The sequence below is a fragment of the Abrus precatorius genome, unplaced genomic scaffold, assembly GCF_003935025.1.
Source record: "Abrus precatorius isolate BTA unplaced genomic scaffold, Abrus_2018 Scaffold4, whole genome shotgun sequence".
NCBI classification, from domain to species: Eukaryota; Viridiplantae; Streptophyta; class Magnoliopsida; order Fabales; family Fabaceae; genus Abrus; species Abrus precatorius.
The window spans coordinates 2958440-2978843 of NW_020874384.1; the positions used below are offsets into that span (position 1 = coordinate 2958440).

Here is a 20404-nt window from a genome sequence, read left to right on the forward strand (position 1 = left end):
TCACGAGAGAAATAATCAGCTTTCTTAGTTATCCTTGCGCTTGCCCTGCAGGTTCCATTCACTTTCTTTTTCGTATTGCTTCTGATTCTCTTTCTGTTTTCAATCATTCCTTATGTGTTGTTTATCAATTATAGTAATTTTTTGTTCTCTTTTATAACTGATTTTTCTTTTTCTACAAAATTTCAGCTTTCATAAATATGAAGGAAAAGAGAAGTTTTTCTGAATTTGTGTCAGAGTTAATAGTTCTAGCTGATGAGGTTGCTTCTTTTACTAAGAATCCTGAAATCAAGGTAGATGATGCTTTTGCTGAGTTTGGCATGTTGGTTGAGAAATTCGCACCAATCTTCAATGACTTGAGAGACAAAAGCACAATCATGAACAAGCCAGCCATTAGGAAGTCTTTGGAATCACTTATGAATGAGCTTGGTCGTGCTAAAGCTTTGATCAAAAGCCACTCTTTGAAAGAGCCCATCAAACGAATTGAGAACATAACACATGATCTTGGTCGATCATTAGGCATGCTGCTTGTGGCCACCCGTGAAATGTCCGCAGATTTTAGAGAAAAGATTGGTACATTGCAGAAACAGCTGATGACTGCTAGGTTTGTTGGGAATACGAGTCTAACTTCATGTTCAATATCAAAGTTTGTCAATGAAATGAAGGTGGTAGGGGAAATAGAAGAGGAAATAATTAATGTTACTAGTGACGATGTTTTGCTACAGCTTAAGAATGGTAACACTGAAGAAGTTGCAGTTGCACTTTTAAGACTAAAGAAGTTCTTCAAGGTTGGAAAACTAGACAGTGGTTTGGTTAACGTGGAAGCTGTTGTTTTCATTCTTTTCAATTGTCTAGGTTCATGTAAAGCAGGCAATAGGCTTACCATCATTCAATTGCTACGAAATATTGCTTTGGGAAATGATGAGACAAAGGTAAATTTCTGCTAATAAGGCGACATTTCTTATGCATGTTGGTCTAAAATCACTGCAGTCCTTGTTGTTAGTTATCTTATGTTATATCATAGTATTATGCAGGAGAAGATGACAAATATTGAGTTTTTATCAGCAGTGGTGAAGTCTCTAACTAGAGACACTGAAGAGAGGAGAGAAGCAGTGGGACTGCTGCTTGAACTCTCTGACCTTCCTGCAGTTAGAAGGAAGATTGGAAGAATTCAGGGGTGTATCGTTATGTTAGTTTCTATCTTGAATGGAATTGACCCTGTTGCTTCACATGATGCTGCAAAGTTGTTGGATATATTATCCTATAATACACAAAATGCACTTCATATGGCTGAGGCCGGTTACTTTGGGCCACTAGTGCTGTATCTGAATGAAGGTGATGTAGAACTTTCCATCACTAAAATTGATACATCACTTAGCTATGTTAATTTTAATACAAGAAATTTGAGGAGTATAATTGGTAGATTTTGTAGATACTGTAAACTTAGCATTTGTTTTAACCAAGGCAGTCCACTAAAAGTTTTTGGACATTAGTGGCCCCTTGTAATTGTAGAATGCATGTACCAAGCCAGAGGAGGTATGACTGTGACATGAAAATCATTTGTGGGATTATTTACGAAATTACGATAATTAATTTGCAGAAAATTTAAATTTAGGCTTAACAATTTGTCAGTCTTTGCAAATTTTGCATTCAGACATGTAGATTAAGGTGTTTCTTTCTATATAAATGCTACATGCATGCAGCGGTAACAGATTTATTTTGTTTGATAATTAGTGTTTAGACCTGTGCAATTCATGGTGTAAACTTTATTTATTGAAAGGAATAAAACAGATTGTAGCTAGTTGGTTCAATACTAAAAATGTGTTGACAAATTTAGTTTGTCTCTTCAAATGTAAAGCTAAATGTTTATATAAATAACAATTGCAATGAGAAATCAAAATGGATCCTGCCAAAAGATAAGAATCTTCGATCAACTGAATCCAAAACCTACTAACAACATTACAAAATTAGGGGGCCAAAATTGTTGCTAATGCTCACCTTCTAACTCAATTGACAGGAAGTGAAAAAACCATCATAGCTCATAAAGAACCGATGAATTCTTTAAGTTGTGAAATAAATTTGAATTTAAAAAGAGATAATTGAGCTGTAATTGAAATTATCTAATTATGTGTGTAATTTATAGATGAGACAATAATCAGAACTGGAGTAAATTTCTCTATTCCCTTGACTTAAAAATTTCAACCCATATTATTGCAGGTTCTGACATGAAAAAGATACTTATGGCAACAACACTTTCTAGGCTGGTGCTCACTGATCATAGCGAACTTATCCTTGGACAAGATGGGGCAATTGAGCTCCTTGCGAAAATGTTCAATTCTGGGAAACTCGAGTCCAAGTCATCTGCTCTAAATGCACTCCAAAATCTTACCAGCTTGACAGAAAATGTGCAACGTTTGATCAGAACTGGAATTGCAGGAAATCTTCTACAACTTCTTTTCTCTACAACATCTGTGCTCATAACTCTAAGGGAGCCTGCAGCAGCTATTCTTGCAAGAATTGCTAAGTCAGGATCTGTTCTTGTTAATCAAAGTGTGGCTCAACAGATGCTCTCACTCTTGAATCTTTCTAGCCCAGTAATTCAAGGTCATATATTAGAATCTCTAAATAGCATTGCTTCCCATGCTTGTGCTTCAAAAGTCAGAAGCAAAATGAAGGAAAGAGGAGCACTTCAGCTAGTTTTACCTCTTCTGAAGGAAACAAAAATTGAAATACGGAGCAAGGCCGTCAAATTGTTGTATACTCTCTCCGAAGATCTAACAGATGAGTTGAGTGAACATCTTGATGAAACTCATCTTTTTGACATTGTTAACATTGTCTCATCATCAACATCAGATTGTGATAAGGCTGCTGCTGTTGGCATACTGAGTAATCTTCCTGTTAGTGATAAAAAAGTAACAGATGTACTGAAAAGAGCTAATTTGTTGTCTATTTTGGTATCCATCATGGATTCAGGTTCCAGAACTAACTCATGCACTAGAAGGAGCTTAATGGAGAGTATTTCAGGCATTGCAATCCGGTTCACATGTTCTTCTGACCAGAAACTACAACTTTTTTCAGCACAACATGGGGTGATTCCTTTGCTTGTTAAACTGCTCTCAAGTAGTTCAGCAATCACAAAACTTAGAGCTGCAATCTCTCTCACTCAACTATCACAGAATTCCCTCTCTCTTAGGAGGTCTAGGAAGTCAAGGTGGTTGTGTGTTCCTCCCTCAGTGGATGCATATTGTGAAGTTCATGATGGTTATTGCTTTGTAAGCAGCACATTTTGTTTGATCAAGGCAGGTGCAGTTTCTCCACTTATCCAAATACTAGAAGATAAGGATGAAGAAGTAGTAGAAGCTGCTTTGAATGCCCTTTCAACTCTTTTGCAAGATGAGATATGGGAAGGTGGTGTCAATTGCATAACCAAATTGTCAGGTGTAAATGCTCTTGTCAAAATATTAGAAGCAGGTGATGTGAAGGTTCAAGAAAAAGCATTATGGATGTTGGAGAGAATATTCAGGGTTGAAGAACACAGAATAAAATATGGAGATTTTGCTCAAGTTGTTCTTATTGATCTTGCACAGAGGAGTGATTCTAGATTAAAGTCAACAGTTGCAAAGGTTTTGGCTGTGCTGGAGCTCCTGCTAGTTCAATCAAGCTATTTTTGATACAAAGTTTATCTCTGCGATTCATATTATGCTAGTGAATATATTATGTTCTATTCATTTATATTTTTTTGGTGTACATGCTTGTATAGTTGTATTTAATTTTGTTTCCATCATGGTAAATTACCATGATGTATCAGGAAGATATAGAAGTTATTATCCGATATCTGTCTATAATATATATATATATATATATATATATATAAATTTATTTTGTGAAAAGTTGAATGAAGTGTGTCAATATCTCATGAAAAACTTCTTTAGTACTCTTTTTTTATCTCTGATTATTTTCAGAAATTTTATTCTATTGTATATTTTTATAAAAAAAATAATAATTATTATTTGACAAGGTCATTTATTATTCAACATTTTCTATATTAACATGTTATTTTGACATGTTGTATTGGAACTCATTCTAAGAAACTACAAAAGAAAAGAAATCCTATGAGCACATAAAGAAATAAATAAAACCTTTCACCAAATAGTGTTATCAAAATTTGGAATCAATCCTATGTGCTTTGTAACTTTGAAGTTCTTTTTGCCTTCTATTACAAACCCTGCATTTGAATAGAAGAAAAGTTAACCAACGAAAGTTAGGTATCATGTTTTGTTTTCTTGTATCTTCATGTTTGATTCTCCCTTATTTACATTGTTTGAAATCAGTTTGACGTGTTCTACGACTTCATTGCTCTTACTTTCTATATTTACAAATCCTGTAAATAAATAGAGGAAAGGTTAACCAATAATAGTTAGGTATAATTTGCATTTTATTTTCTTATTTTTTCATGTTTGGTTTACCTTTCTTTATATTGTAATTGTATGGACACCCAAAAAATAAATTCACCCAGCAACAAGTCCTTTCAACTTTTTTTTTTTAATCAATTTTATGTACTTTGCGACTCCACTGTCCTTAACCAAAAATCTTGCATTTGAATAGGAAAAAAGCTTAACAAAGCAAACTTAGGTAGTATCTCGATTTTCTTTTCTTATATTGCAGATTGCGATATCTATAATTTGATTGTGATTAATTTTAATTATTAGAGATTTTCATTTTGATTTGTAATTATCTTTGTATATCTTTGTAATTATTCTGTTATTTTTTCCTTATTTTTGTAATATGTTAGAAAGATTTGTAGGAGATCTGTTAGCTCTATTTTGAGAAAGATCTGATGTTGTTTTGTATATATTAGGCATTTAGCCTCCAAAGAATAAATAAGGAAAAAGATTTATCTTTGTTTTGTTATGGTACCAGAGTTGTAACAAGTTCTGTTGTGACCAGAATTTTTAAGCCATATGGCAGAAAAGAAGGAAATAAGTGAAACTACAAAACCTGAGGTGGGAAAGAAAATATCATCTCCATATGACTTGAGTTTGAGTGATAATCCAGGAAACGTGATCATCCAAGTGCAACTAAGAGGTGAGAATTATAAGGAATGGGCTAGAGCTATGAAGAGGTCCCTACGTGCAAAATGAAAGTGGGATTTTCTCGAAGGCACAATAAAACAACTAAAGGAAGGATCTTTCAAATTGGAAGATTGGTGGACGGTACAATCAATGTTGGTGTCATAGATCCTAAATACAATTGAACCAACACTACATTCTACTATCTCATATATGGAAAATGCCAAAGATTTATGGAAGGACATTCAAGAATGTTTTTCAATTGTTAATAGATCCAAAATTCAACAATTGAAATTCAAACTAGCTGAATGCAAACAAAGTAGAATGACCATGGTAAGTTACTATGGAAAATTCAAAGCTTTGTGGGATGAATTAGCCAATTACCAGCAAATATCGAAATACACATATGGAGGATGCAAATGTGATATAGCAGCCAAACTAAAGAAGCACAGGGAGGAAGAAAAAGTGCATGAAGAGCGCATGAAGATAATTACTAAAACAAAGGAAGGACGAGGGGAGGGTCCAAGGTGGCAGAAAAACAAGAGGACACGATAAAATAAAAGATAACAATGTAGAATGCTTAATTTGCAAAAGAAAGGGACACTATGCATTAAGTGCAGGAATTTTATATATAAAATTAAAGATAACACAATTATATATAATACACATCATAACAACTCAATACAATTCCAACTATATATAATTGAATAATTGCGTTAAACGTGTACCTGATGAGAACCCACGAGTCATAAGCAATCCCGATGAGAACCATGAGTCATAAGCAATCCTTGTTTTGAGTGAGCGTGTACTACTCTCTTATCTGATTGCTATTATCCCAAACTAGTAACTGTCTAATAGGGCAACAATTATATAAGCCTAATCAGATGAGAGCAGGAACCTCTCATTGGGCACATAGAATAGTCCAACCCATCATGTACTATTTACACTAAGAGCCCAATTACAAAATCTATATAATAATAATAATAATTATTATACACATTTATTTTACGTCATAATTAATAATAATATAATCATAATAATTTAATAATGTTAATCCATAAATTAATATAAATATTAATATTAATGTTAAAAAATCTAACATTCTCTCACTTGGATAGCATTATTAAATTACTAAGTTCACAAACTATGTTGTCGTAACAAGTTATTAATTATCACCAAAGAAATAATAAGCTCTCGATAGTATACAATTATATCCGATAGGGATATATATTACATACTACAAGCAACTTATATTCCAATCACAATATAGATAAAGGAAACGTAAATATCATTTCCACAAAGGTCCAAGTATAAAAAGATTGTCATAAAAGTGACGTCAACAAAACATATATCTCATAAAGAAATTAGATAATAATGTCAACAAACAAATACAAAATTTAACTCCCACTAATCCAAAATATCAAAAGACTTGACCAAACTCATATGAGCTACATGATTCAAAAAAAGCTCCAATGGTAAAGCCTTTGGTTAGTGGATATGCTAACATGTTCTTTGTAGCAATGTACACAATTTGAGTCTAAAACTCAAGTATTTTCTCTCTAATAAACAAATATTTTAGATCAAAGTGTTTCAAACGAGTAGAACTCTTATTATTCTAAGAGAGAAGTACAACAGCAGTATTGTCGCAATAAATCACAAGTGGCCTAAATATACTCTTAATAATGTGGAAGCCAGAAATCAAATTTTTTAGCCACATAGCCTAGCGGGTAGCCTCATAACAAGCGATATACTTTGTTTTCATAGTAGAAGTAGCTATAACTATCTATTTGACACTTTTCCAAGATACAGCTCCTCCCGCCATCATAAAAATAAAGCCTGAAGTAGACTTACGGTCGTCAGGACAACCTACAAAATCAGAGTATCCAATGACCTAAAGTTGATCAGACTTCGCATAGGTCAACATATAATCTTTGATTCCCTGCAAATATCTCAAGACCTTCTTCACGGCTTTCCAATGAGCCAAACATGGGTTGCTCAAGTATTTATTCAAAGCATTAACAACATAAGCAATATCGAACAAGTACAAACTTAAGCATACATCAAACTCCCAACAGCGGAAGCGTATGAAACTTTCTCCATTTCAAACAACTCTCTATCATCATGAGGACATCAAAAAATTAGAGAGTTTCTCACCCCTTTGAATAGGCGTGACACATAGGGAGCAAGAATACATATTAAACCTTTTAAGGATCCTATCAATGTACCCTTTCTGAGACAATCTAAGAGTAACACAAGACCTATCACAACATATCTGGATGCCTAGAATAACATAAGCATCATCAAGGTCTTTCATATCAAAATGGCTACTCAATATATTCTTTGTCTCATTCAAAGATATCATCAACATGTACGACAAAGATGATAAAATTGCTCCCACTCATCTTCAAGTAAATGCACAGATCTCAAGCATTTTTCTTGAAGCCAATAGAAGTGACCACTTGGTCAAACTTCAAGTACCAATCTAGAAACTTACTTCAAACCATAAATGGATTTTATTATTCTATAATTAAATTCAAGTTATAACAAAATTTGATTTATGTTAGTCCACACAAAATATTCAACAATTTATCTCCCACTTGGACAACATAAATCAGAACATCTTATTATTCTAGACAGCACGATTAAACAACATGGTTTAATATTTTGACATCTAATTAATCTAGAATTAAATTCAAGTTATAACAAAAAATTGATTTATGTTAATCCACACAAAATATTCAACAATCGGTGGCCATAACAAGATGCCAAAATAAACTGACACAAAATATAAATATTTTAACAATGCAGAAAATCATACTCGAAGGAGTAGTGATATCATACATTATAAGATACTTATATCATGTGACTCAACAACTCTAGTGGTATAAGTTAGACAATAAAATCTAGAACCCTTGGAGTCTACACAATATCCTACAAAGAAACTGTTAATTGATTTTACGAACAATAAAAGATAGTAAACTTTCTCCGTTTTATCAAATTCCTTAAGTTTCTCGCCTAGAGGCACTATTAAAATTTCACAATTTTGTGACAAATATTTGCCAAAGAATTTGTTACTAATTTATCTGCAACGGATTTTGTGACTAAACTTACTTCATACTACTCATCTCAAGAACATTGTCTATAATGAACTTTATAATTACTAGACATATTTTATTAGAATGAGCCCATTTAACATGTTTTACTATAACCGCAGCAGAAGATTCAGGTGTAGAAACTTTAGACTTATTCTCAATAAGGGCAATATTCACATTAGAAAATGGCAAGAAACAATTTAACAGAGTCAACTCAGTCCTCATAATTGGTCCTGTTCAAAGTTTTCACCGAGGTGGGCATAGACACTGATATGAGAAACAACAAAGTTTAATATGCGCAATTAGCTCAAGTGCAACAATAATATGCCCATCACAAAATTTCTTACTTACTATGATCCCGCTTAAGGGTCCCGGATCACAATAAATAAAAAAGACGAATACAATGCATAAAACTTCATGTCACAAGAATCCTAACACCGATAGGGTATCAGTACAAAATTGACATAAGTAAAATACAATTGCATAGTATTTTCAAATCACATTAATAACAATACATCGATAGGATATAATTATTATTAATGCAATATATAATTATATAATTTATACAAGTCATGTATAAATGGTCTCACGATAGGTGAGATGACATTTATACAGAACAATCATGCATTTAGAATTAATTTAAATATGTATATTATGCATGAAATCATAATTATACCAAAATTGCATCAAATAATTTATATAAAACTAAATTTTTTTTTTTAACATATATGACATTCAAAAGAAAGTGAATAGTATAAAAAAAATGTCATAAATATCAAATATTAGTATAATCATGTATAAAAAAAAAATTGGATCATATTCCATCAATACAATAATTATTTAATTAATTTAGGTACGAGTTAATTAATTAAAAAATATTTACAGTGCCCAAAAAATTATGAAAATTGTCCAAAAAAATTAATATCAAAATAATCCTCCACTCGACACTCTCTCAGCCATACGAGGGGGCTTCATACACTTCAAAAAAACCCATCAGCTACAAAACGGGTCCAACAAATTCAGAAACTCGACCCAGTTCAATCTTGCATTCTAAAGTACCAATTCATATTGATACAAAGGGTGTATTTTGAACAACAAAAGAGAGTTTCAAAGGCTAAAACTCGCGCAGCCATGGAGGATTCAAAGTAATTGAGAATTCAAGCAACCCAAACAGTTTCTTTCAACGAGTAGGGTCCACTGCATTCTTTGCAAAAATAGGGCAATGACGAACGCAAAATGAAAGAAAGAATAAATTCTCAATCTAAAATTGAACGAAATAATGAATTAATTATTAGATTATGTTCGTGTTCAATTTATTAACAAAAGCCCTTAATCAATTTTTAAATAAACCTTTGCCCTGATGAGAGAATTTGAAAGGAAACAATTTTAGGGTTCATAGTTTCAAAAAATTAATAAATTAGAAAATTCTCTTAACATACCCAATGGAAATTAACAATTTTTGGATATGATATTTATGAATATAAAAAGAACAAAAAAACCTAAATTATTTTTCAAATTCATACATAAAATTATAGCATTTTGGTTGCTCAAAGTTAGAAAATTACGATGTGTATTAAGTTGGCTCTGATACCATTTGCAGGAATTTTATATATAAAATTAAAGATAACACAATTATATATAATACACATCATAACAACTCAATACAATTCCAACTATATATAATTGAATAATTGCGTTAAACGCGTACCTGATGAGAACCCACGAGTCATAAGCAATCCCGATGAGAACCATGAGTCATAAGCAATCCTTGTTTTGAGTGAGCGTGTACTACTCTCTTATCTGATTGCTATAGTTTCAAAAAATTAATAACAATATAACCATAATAATTTAATAATGCTAATCCATAAATTAATATAAATATTAATATTAATGTTAAAAAATCTAACATTGCTGTACTACTCTCTTATCTGATTGCTATTATCCCAAACTAGTAATTGTCTAATGGGGCAACAATTATATAAGCCTAATCAGATGAGAGCAGGAACCTCTCACTGGGCACATAGAATAGTCCAACCCATCATGTACTATTTACACTAAGAGCCCAATTACAAAATCTATATAATAATAATAATTATTATTATACACATTTATTTTACGTCATAATTAATAACAATATAACCATAATAATTTAATAATGCTAATCCATAAATTAATATAAATATTAATATTAATGTTAAAAAATCTAACATTAAGTTGTTTTCAGTTAATTATATACGCAGATTGGTGGGAAGATAGATAGCAATGTGAAGGCAAATTGGGTGGCCGTGGAAGAGGATAACAACAAGGACATGGAGCTGGTTCAAATTTTGGTCGCGATAGAGGTATAGGTGTGCGAGCAAATGCTACCCAAACTTTCACTAGTGGAACAAATGCGTCCGTGATGAATGTAGACAAAGAATGTTTGACAAGAGTGAGTGATGAGCAATGACAAACATTGGTAGAAATTCTGAATAGTCATAAGGGAAGCAACAACGAGAAAATGACAAGTAAGGAAACATGGATTATTGACACAAGTGCTTCTAATCACATGACAAGATATTGAAACTTCTTTAAGACTTGAAAATCGTACAAGGATGTTCTGTGAGAATGTCAAATGGATAACAAGTTATAGCAACTAAAGAGGGAAGTGTAACCCTTGAAGGAGGAATAAAACTTGACAATATGTTATATGTACCTAGACTACAATGTAGTCTAATATATTTGTCTCAATTGTCGGATAAATCAAATTGTCTGGCTTAGTTCACTAAATCTATGTTTGTTATGCAGGACCTTATTTTGAAGATGCTGATTGGATTGGGTGAACAAAGGGATGAGTTTTGTAACTTCAAAAAGATTCGTCATGAGAAGAAGTTCAAAGTTGATGGAGCATCTTTATTTGATCTTTGGAATAAGAGGATGAGACATTCCTCTTTCAAGATTACGCAACTAGTTTCAAATATTAGTAGCAAAAATAGTGAGCTTGCAAATAAAGTTTGTGATGTATGTCAAAGAGCAAAACAAAAAAGAGATAATTTTTCATTGAGTAATAATAAAGCTACTAACGCTTTTGAATTAATCCATTGTGATTTGTGGGGACCTATCAAACTCCATCTTCTTATGGTGCGTCTTATTTCTTGACTATAGTGGATGATTTTTCGCGTGTTGTTTGGATTTATCTCTTACTTGATAAAAGGAAAGTTTTTTGAGTCTTGTTGAATTTTGTTGCTTTGGTAGAAAGACAGTATGAAAAACAAATTAAGGTAATTTGAAGTGATAATGGAATTGAGTTTACATGCTTGAAAATGAAGTTTCTTGAACTTGACATTATTTTTTAAAATTTTGTACAAGGACACCTCAACAAAATGGTCAAGTTGAAAGAAAACATAGGCATATCCTTAATAGAGCACGCGTCTTAAGATTTCAAGGTAGTCTTCCTATCTCTTTTTTGGGGTAAATGTGTTCTAACAGCTAGATATCTAATAAATAGAACACCAACACTCTTGTTAGATGGAAAAACTCCTTATGAAATGTTACATTGGCAGTTATCTTCAGGTAATCACTTAAGGGTATTTGGTTCTTTGTGTTATGCACATAATCAAGGTAGGAAAAGAGATAAGTTTACTAGTTGAAGTAGGAAATGTGTGTTTGTGGGTTATCCTTATCAGAAAAAAGGATGGAAGTTGTATGATATGGAGACTAAAAGTTATTTTGTGTTAAGGGATGTCAAATTCTTTGAAAATAAATTTCCTTTTGCAAAACCCATTTTGTTAACTGGTAATGAGACTATTCCTACTACGATGGCTTATGAAGTTACTATTGAAGATAAAAATGTTGATAATGGGGTTATTGATATTTTGGATATTCAAAAGGTGATATAACTAGTGAGATATGGGACGAAGAGAATTTGAAAATTGCATTTTCTCCTGAAAAGGAAGTAGAAAATGAAGAACATCTTGGACGTGAAAAATGTCTCAAAGTTCTCTTTGTTAGCCTTCAAGAGCATGTGACTAATAGAGTTCAAGCAAAAAGCTCATCCAATTGTTCTTACTTCACAACATACTTCAGGTTAGCCCTATTCCATAACGGATTATATAAGTTGTGATAATTTTTCTTTAAAGTATCGCAAATTCCTTGCTGCAATGACTACTGAGAGAGAACAAAAAAGCTTTCCAAAGGCAACAAAAGATGGTAGATGGCGCTTAGCTATGAAACAAGAAATAAAAGCACTTAAAGACAATCAAACTTGGGCCATGTGTCCTTTACCAAATGGCAAGAAGGCACCGAGATGCAAGTGGATCTATAAGATTAAGTACCATTTAGATGAAACCATAGAGCATTTTAAAGCTCAGTTAGTCATACTTAAAAATCATCAAGTTGAACGAGTTGATTATACAGAGACATTTTCCTTAGTAGCAAAGATGGTTACTATAACATCCTAAAAAACTTAGGTCAATTTTTGAACCTTAATTGGTGTCTATTGGTGTATTTTGGAGGAAAAAAAATTTTTTCTTCCTTTTTTTATTTTTCTTGTTTCTTTTCTCATATTATATTGATGTCATTTTATTATTTCAGCAATTGTTATTATTTTTCTTTGGTTATTTCTTGATCCCTAATTTTGTTTTGGTTATTTCTTGATCCCTAATTGCTATCCATGTTTATTTTGGTTACTACATATTATTATAAGGATACCTTAGCATAAAGTTTTAATGCCTTAGTTGCATTTTAAGTGCAAATACTGAATTCCATCTTCTCCCTATCTAGATAATGAATCCCTTATAACTACACGTGTGACCTTTCTCTTTTCCATTTTGAATTACCTTTTTCCTCTCACCGTGATAATTGTTCCAAAATTATTTTTTATAGGAACCTGATACAAAAAGAGTCAAAAGACTATTTATTTCCTACCTATCTCCAACACCCCACGAGATAACCTTCTTAAATGATATTAATAAAAGAATAATGGTTGTTCATTCATTTTGGCCTATGTGGGAGTTATTTCCTCCTCTCTGCATTAAAATCGCATAGGAATTTTAAAGGTAAGGATTTAATCTCCCTTCTTTGCTTTAATTACATATAATTGGTGCCTTTTAAATGTCTTACGAAAATGACACCCTATAAATTAGCTGTATTAATTTTGCATGGTCCCTGTCTTCATAATGACGTTGGGCGTGATCTCCTCATCATCTTGTGCATCTTTTCTAAATTAGTTTCCTTTGCATGCTCTATTTATTATCCTAGAAAATAGTTATCCTTAAATAACTTTTATTCCCTGCATTAAATAATGAAGAGATTCTAAAGGGCAGTGGATGTGAATTGTTCTTCACGAATCAAATCTATAGTCAGCCACCTGTACTTAGATACCCCAATGAATGCCTTACTCACGTTTATCATTCAAATTCTGCATATTGTTTCGTTGAGTGTTGTACGTATGGCAAGTGTACCAATCGTTACTGTAGTAATAAAATTATCGTCCTCAGGGATTGAAATTGTTAAGTACTAGATTACTAATTTACGTCAAGTTTGAGAAATCAAAAAAACTGATCAATTCAGCGTAATTATAAAATTAACAAAAATTTAATCAATATAAAGATGTTAGAGAATTGATTTCATATTCTTTCTTATAGATTCCTACCCTTTTTAACTGATGCAAGAATTATAATTATCCTCTTGAGTTGATTGAGAGCTGATTACCTGTAATTCCTTACAAGTAAATCTGTTCATGGAATCCTAATCTCTAATTCCTTAGGATAATTACAAAATTCAATAGAATCGTGAGGAACAATTATCAACTCATATGAAAACTAATTAAGTATGCCCAATTTCGCAATTGTGACAAAATCTAATCTGTTCTATCTCTAATCGCAAACAATCCCCAATCTCCCAATTGTAAAATTGCTCAAAGAATAATCATTATAAACAGAGATAAAACACTGAAATAATTAAAATTACTTAACAGCAATGGAAAGGGTTCAGAACATATAATCCTGAATTCTACATCAATCCTCTAACACAAAGGAATTTAGTTATGCATAATGTAAAAATAAAAACCAAAAATCAGATGATGAAGCAATTGATCTCATCCAAGTAATCTCCTCGTCCCCCCGTTCTTTTGTTATTCTCCTCTTATTTATATGTTAACAGTTGTAACTTATCGAACCGCAGGCATGGAAAAATCCACAACTTGCCTGTGGAATCCTCTGGCTTGACTTTTCAATTTCTGGCACCTTTCCACAGGCATGGAAAAATCCACAGCCTGCTTGTGGATGTTTCTGACTTCAAATCTTTACTCTGAAATATTTCCACAGGCATGGAGCGATCCACAATTTAGTTGTGGAATCTTCTGATTTTAATTCTTCGCTCTGTCTTTTTTCCAACTTGATACTTGCTCCCTCCAAACCATAATTTAAGCACCTAAAACACTTACTTACAAGAAAAAACAAGCAAACCAACTGTGTAATCTGAAACAAAGATAATGCATGATAAAATCAACCAAATAATGCAATAATGTATGCAAATGACCTAAACTAAACATGAATGCAAATACAATTTATACACACATCAAAATCTCCCAAGCTTAAACTTTTGCTTGTCCTCAAGCAAAGAAAACACAATGAAGACAGGATAAGGAATAAACTTAAATGGAAATATATTATCTCAACCACTCGATTCAGAATAAAACAATGATATCCAAGAGCACCATTTTCACAATTTTAGCACAATATGACTAACTTGTTAGGTTCTTAGTGCAATTGGAATTGAAGCAAGGCACTAGACACTACGTCAGTCAATACTTATCTTTTCTTTTTATTTATTTATTTTTTCTTTTAGGTTCCCAGCATAGAAGACACTTACCTGCCAACTATGCTTGGTTCTTCCACTCAATTGCTATGCACTTGCCACACGTGGTCTCAAAGGAGTGCCTGCATTAGGAAACTAATTTTTTTATTATTTTTTTTCAAACTAGACATTTCCCCAGTAGCCAATCAGTCTCAAAGGGGTACTTACAGTATTTCCCCAGTGACCTATGACCTCAAAGAGGTGTCTAGTTAGCTTTAGAACCATTTTTTTTTATAAGGCAGACAATTCTCCAGTAACCAAATGCAGTAAGTGTCACCATAGAAACCTAAAACTTCGTATGCCTTATTTAAATAGATTAAAAGTCTTCCTTAAGTGTCATAGTACCAAGATCATTGTGTTTTGTGTGAATTTTCCCAACAAGTAATCATAAACCAAATATTAATAGTGCTCAGAAAATATCATTGAACAAACTTAGAACTTATGGTTAAGAGAATGAATTCCCATTTCAACACATATGCAAGCATTTAAATAACCCTTTATTTTTCATTTATTTTTTTATTTTATGAGTGCAATGTATATGACTATGCAAATGCACAATGATGCAAGATGATGGATAAAGAAAGAAAAGATGCATAAAACTCCTCCAGACGTAAATATTTACATTGTCCCCAATGGAAACAAAATAAAGAAGAGGGGAAAGAAAACTCACAAAATCAAGGCATATGAGAGCGAAGCAGAGCCAAAGTTTCCTGCATCATTTGTTCCATAGTTTGTTGGTGAAAGAGTTGTGTATCGCAAAATTCCACAAACTCATTGTAATGCCTTTCTTGTTGGGCTTGTAGTGCGGCAATGGATTCATGGAGCCGAGAGAAGTCACCAACATAAGGACCAGTGGGAATGAATGAATACTCAGAGGACTGTCCAGGAAATTCAGTAGGATCATCTTGAAAATCAGAATGAGCAAATGTCCAACAAGTCTTTTCACGCACAGTGGTGAATTCAGAGTTAGGGAGAGGAGGTGGAGGCATCTCCAAAGTGTCACACATCACTAAACAATAATGATTATCCCGTTTAACAAGCATCTCATTATTGACCAACATTTCCAAATCAATTCTCGAAGTGCCTAAAATTGGCTTGTCATCATTTAGCGGAATGTTGAAATGACGTGCAATTGGAGTGATTAACCCCCCAATAGCTATTTGACCTGACAAAGCTTTCCCTACCTTAGTAAGCTGTCGTGCCAGCCAAGAACCTGATTCTAAATCAACAGCATGAACCATACCCCACAGAAGTAACAACTCAGATTTTCGAACAACAGCATTACTATCACCACGAGCAAATATAGTATGGGCCATGAGACGATAAACATACCGGAAACATGGATTATGGATGTGGGACTCCTTAGATTCAGAGGAAACAAAATCACTAGAGCCAGATAATTTGCACCAAAATGATGAAGCTATAAATTCACGGGGATACTTCCTCTCACCCCCACATGGTAACCCAAATATGGAATTAAATTCAGCTAAAGTGAGGGCTAGATCTCTATTATGCAATCTGAATGTGATTAGCCCAGCTGTACAATTTTTACCCTGTATAATCTCTGCATTAATTAAACTAAGGAATTCAATGGTAATCCTTTCATAAACAGGGTATTTCAGATTAACAAAATTATCCTAACCAAGTCTACCTAACAACCAATTCACTTCCTCTAACATGGCCAAAGTGGTTAAAGTGTTCTCATCAAAATACCTTGTAGGCAATATGATCCTCTTAGACAAAGAAGTATACCGCATCCTTTGCTCCTCATTTTTAAATACAATACCATGGGGATTTTCTTCAGGGGGCGGATGACGAGGACGTTTTCCTTTGCTCTTCATTGCCACTGTTTTGTGAGACATTGTCAACTTATAAAGCAAAAAGTTCTAAAGCAGCCAATGGTGATGTTAAAATCTCAGCCCTTGTACGGCTCAATAACAGGAAGAATAACAAAATAAAACCCAAAAACTGAAATGCCCCACACTTAAATAAGTTGAATGCAACAAACCCACAACACCAAATAATGAATGACTAAAAATACCATGGAATAGGATTGTTTGTGGGAAGATGAAGGCACTTAGTGTAGCTGGGACAGCTATGGCGACGTTGGGCGGCACTATTTGGTGATGGTCCGTGGTGGGTGATGTGAGGGTTGTGTGTGACGGCAGTTGGGAGTGTGAAATGGAGAAGAAGAAAAAAAGAATTATACTAGGGTTTTTTTTTTATTTATTTAGAAATACCTTAGAAAACCACAAGTGTGAAAAATTCCATGCCTCACCTGTGGAACATTCTGTCAAAAATTAATTTCAAAATTTTGTGTGTTTTTTTTTATTTTGTGTTTTTTTTTATTTTATTATTTTTTTCAATTTAATTTTTTTTTTCACCTTCAAATAATGATGCTAAATTAACAGTGGTCTTTTTTCTTTCAAAATCACCCCCTAGGTACAACTTCAATCTCTGACCATTAACTTTAAAGTGTCTTTCTGACCAAAGGGAAATACTTGTTGAACAACAAAAGGACCTGACCAGCGAGACCTTAACTTACCTGGAAATAATTTGAGCCTAGAATTGTATAACAACACTTGTTGGCCAGGTGCAAACTCTTTAACCACAATTCTCCTATCATGCCATTTTTGGTTCTCTCTTTATAGATCCTAGCATTTTCATATGCTTGCAATCGAAACTCATCCAGCTCATCCAATTGTGACAATCTTCTTTCACCTGCATTCTTTAAGTCAAAATTTAGAAATTTAGTAGCCCATAATGCTTTATGCTCTAATTCTACAGGTAAGTGGCATGATTTCCCATACACCAACTGATATGGTGACATTCCAATAGGAGTTTTAAAAGCAGTACGGTAAGCCCACAACACATCATCTAGTTTCCTGGACCAATCCTTTCTAGTAGAACTTACCACTTTCTCTAAAATTCTCTTTAACTCCTTATTGGAAATTTCTACTTGACCACTTGTTTGTGGATGGTAAGGGGTAGCTATCTTGTGCTTCACACCATATTTGCCTAAGAGTAACTCCAATTGCTTATTGCAAAAGTGTGAACCTCCATCACTAATGATTGCTCTAGGCACACCAAATCTAGTAAAAATGTGTTTCTTGATAAAAGAAACCACAACCTTAGCATCATTTGTTGGTAATGCATTAGCCTCTACCCACTTAGACACATAGTCTACAGCAACTAAAATGTACTGGTTTGAAAAAGAAGAAGGAAATGGTCCTATAAAATCTATACCCCAAACATCAAAAATTTCTACTTCAAGTATATTATTTAAGGGCATCTCATTCCTCTTTGAAATATTCCCCACTCTTTGACATCTATCACACCTCTCAACAAAACTACGAGCATCCTTAAAGAGGGTAGGCCAATACAATCCACTTTGTAATACCTTAGAGGCTGTCCTTTCCCCACTAAAGTGCCCTCCATAATCTGATCCATGACAGTGCCAAAGAATACTCTCAAACTCATTCTCAGGAACACATCTCCTAATTATACCATCAGCACACCTTTTAAATAACAAAGGATCATCCCAATAATAAAATTTAGCATCGTGCAAAATTTTTTTTCTTTGCTGAAAATTAAAGTCATGAGGAATTATACCAGTTGCCTTGAAATTAGCAAAATCAGCAAACCATGGTAAAGAAGTAATGGCCAACAATTTCTCGTCGGGAAACTCTTCTGAGATATCCTTGATAGCCTTATCAATCTTCAATCTTGAAAGATGGTCAGCCACCAAATTTTGCTTCCCTTGTCTGTCTCGGATTTCCAAATCAAACTCCTGTAATAAGAGAATCCATCGAACCAATCGTGGCTTGGCATCCTGTTTAACAAACAAATATCTCAAAGCAGCATGATCAGTATAAACAATGACCTTAGAGCCAACAAGATAAGGTCTGAATTTATCAAAGGAAAACACCACAGCAAGTAACTCTTTTTCAGTCGTGGCATAGTTCTTTTGGGCATCATTCAACACACGACTAGCATAATATATAACATGAAAAACTTTTTCTTTCCTTTGTCCCAATACAGCACCTACAGCATAATCGCTAGCATCACACATAATTTCAAATGGTAAAGACCAATCAGGTGCCGTAATAATAGGAGTAGAAATAAGTTTTTTCTTAATGGTGTTAAATGCTTGCAAACATGCATCATCAAACTCAAAAGGAGCTTCTTTTTCAAGCAGATTATTCATAGGCTTAGCTATTTTAGAAAAATCTTTGATAAACCGCCTATAAAAACCCGCGTGTCCTAGAAAACTTCTAACCCCTTTAACATTCACAGGAGGAGGTAATTGTTCAATTACCTCTATCTTGGCTCTATCTACCTCAATACCTTTAGCAGAAATTCGATGACCTAGGACAATACCTTCTCTTACCATGAAGTGGCACTTCTCCCAGTTAAGCACCAAATTAGTTTCCTGGCATCTTTTTAACACTAAAGTCAGGTTAGTGAGGCAAGAATCAAATGAAGAACCAAATACATAAAAATCATCCATGAAGATCTCAATGCAATTTTCAATTAAATCAGAAAAAATAGAAAACATACACCTCTGAAATGTAGCAGGTGCATTGCAGAGACCAAATGACATTCTCCGGTATGCAAAGACTCCATAAGGACATGTAAAGGCTGTTTTCTCTTGATCTTCAGGAGCCACTGCAATCTGGTTGTAACCAGAATAGCCATCCAAAAAACAATAATACTCATGCCCAACCAATCTCTCTAGCATTTGATCAACAAAAGGTAGTGGAAAATGGTCCTTCCTTTTGGCTTGATTAAGTCTTCGGTAGTCAATACACATACGCCAACATGTAACTTTTCTAGTTGGGATAAGTTCATTATTCTCATTCATCACTACCGTCATACCACCTTTCTTGGGTACAACTTGCACAGGACTAACCCACTCACTATCAGAAATTGGGTAAATTATACATGCATCCAAAAGCTTAATAACCTCTTTTCTCACTACCTCCTTCATAGTTGGGTTGAGCCTCCTTTGCGGTTGACGCACCGGTTTAAAATCCTTCTCCATAAAAATTTTATGCATACAAACAGTAGGACTAATACCTTTCAAATCATTAATAACCCAACCCAATGCAGATTTGTGCTCTCTTAATACCCTCATAAGTTTCTCTTCCTCAACACTTGTCAACTCATTGTTTACAATTACAGGGTTAAGCTTCTGCTCATCTAAGAACCTATATTTCAGGTGGGAAGGGAGTGGTTTTAATTCTATCTTTGATGTCTCTTCCATTCTTCCCTCATCTCTGTTTAGTTCTTCAACCCCTCTTTTGGAAGTAAATACTGGCTTAAGAGCTTCTAATTGGTAAACACAGTCCACCACCTCTTCGTCATTCACTTTCTCACTCAGCTCCTTTGCTCTCATTTCTGTTAGCA

The 20404-nt window shown here is 33.6% G+C and overlaps 1 protein-coding gene and 1 pseudogene across 2 annotated transcripts; one reads left to right on the plus strand and one right to left on the minus strand.

The window, feature by feature from the left end:
* On the plus strand, positions 1 to 3826 carry LOC113865660 (U-box domain-containing protein 44-like). Of its 2 annotated transcripts, none has more exons than XM_027500366.1 (4): positions 1 to 72; positions 187 to 929; positions 1032 to 1332; positions 2215 to 3826. In XM_027500366.1, exons 2-4 carry the CDS (start codon positions 198 to 200, stop codon positions 3666 to 3668), a joined length of 2487 nt encoding a protein of 828 aa, XP_027356167.1. In that variant the 5' UTR covers positions 1 to 72; positions 187 to 197; the 3' UTR covers positions 3669 to 3826. The 2 variants fall into 2 exon arrangements, with proteins under 2 accessions (XP_027356167.1, XP_027356169.1); XM_027500368.1 differs by having other exon boundaries at positions 12 to 51.
* An 11843-nt stretch (positions 3827 to 15669) lies between these two features.
* Positions 15670 to 19388, minus strand: LOC113865200 (annotated as a pseudogene).
* Positions 19389 to 20404: the final 1016 nt, after the last annotated feature.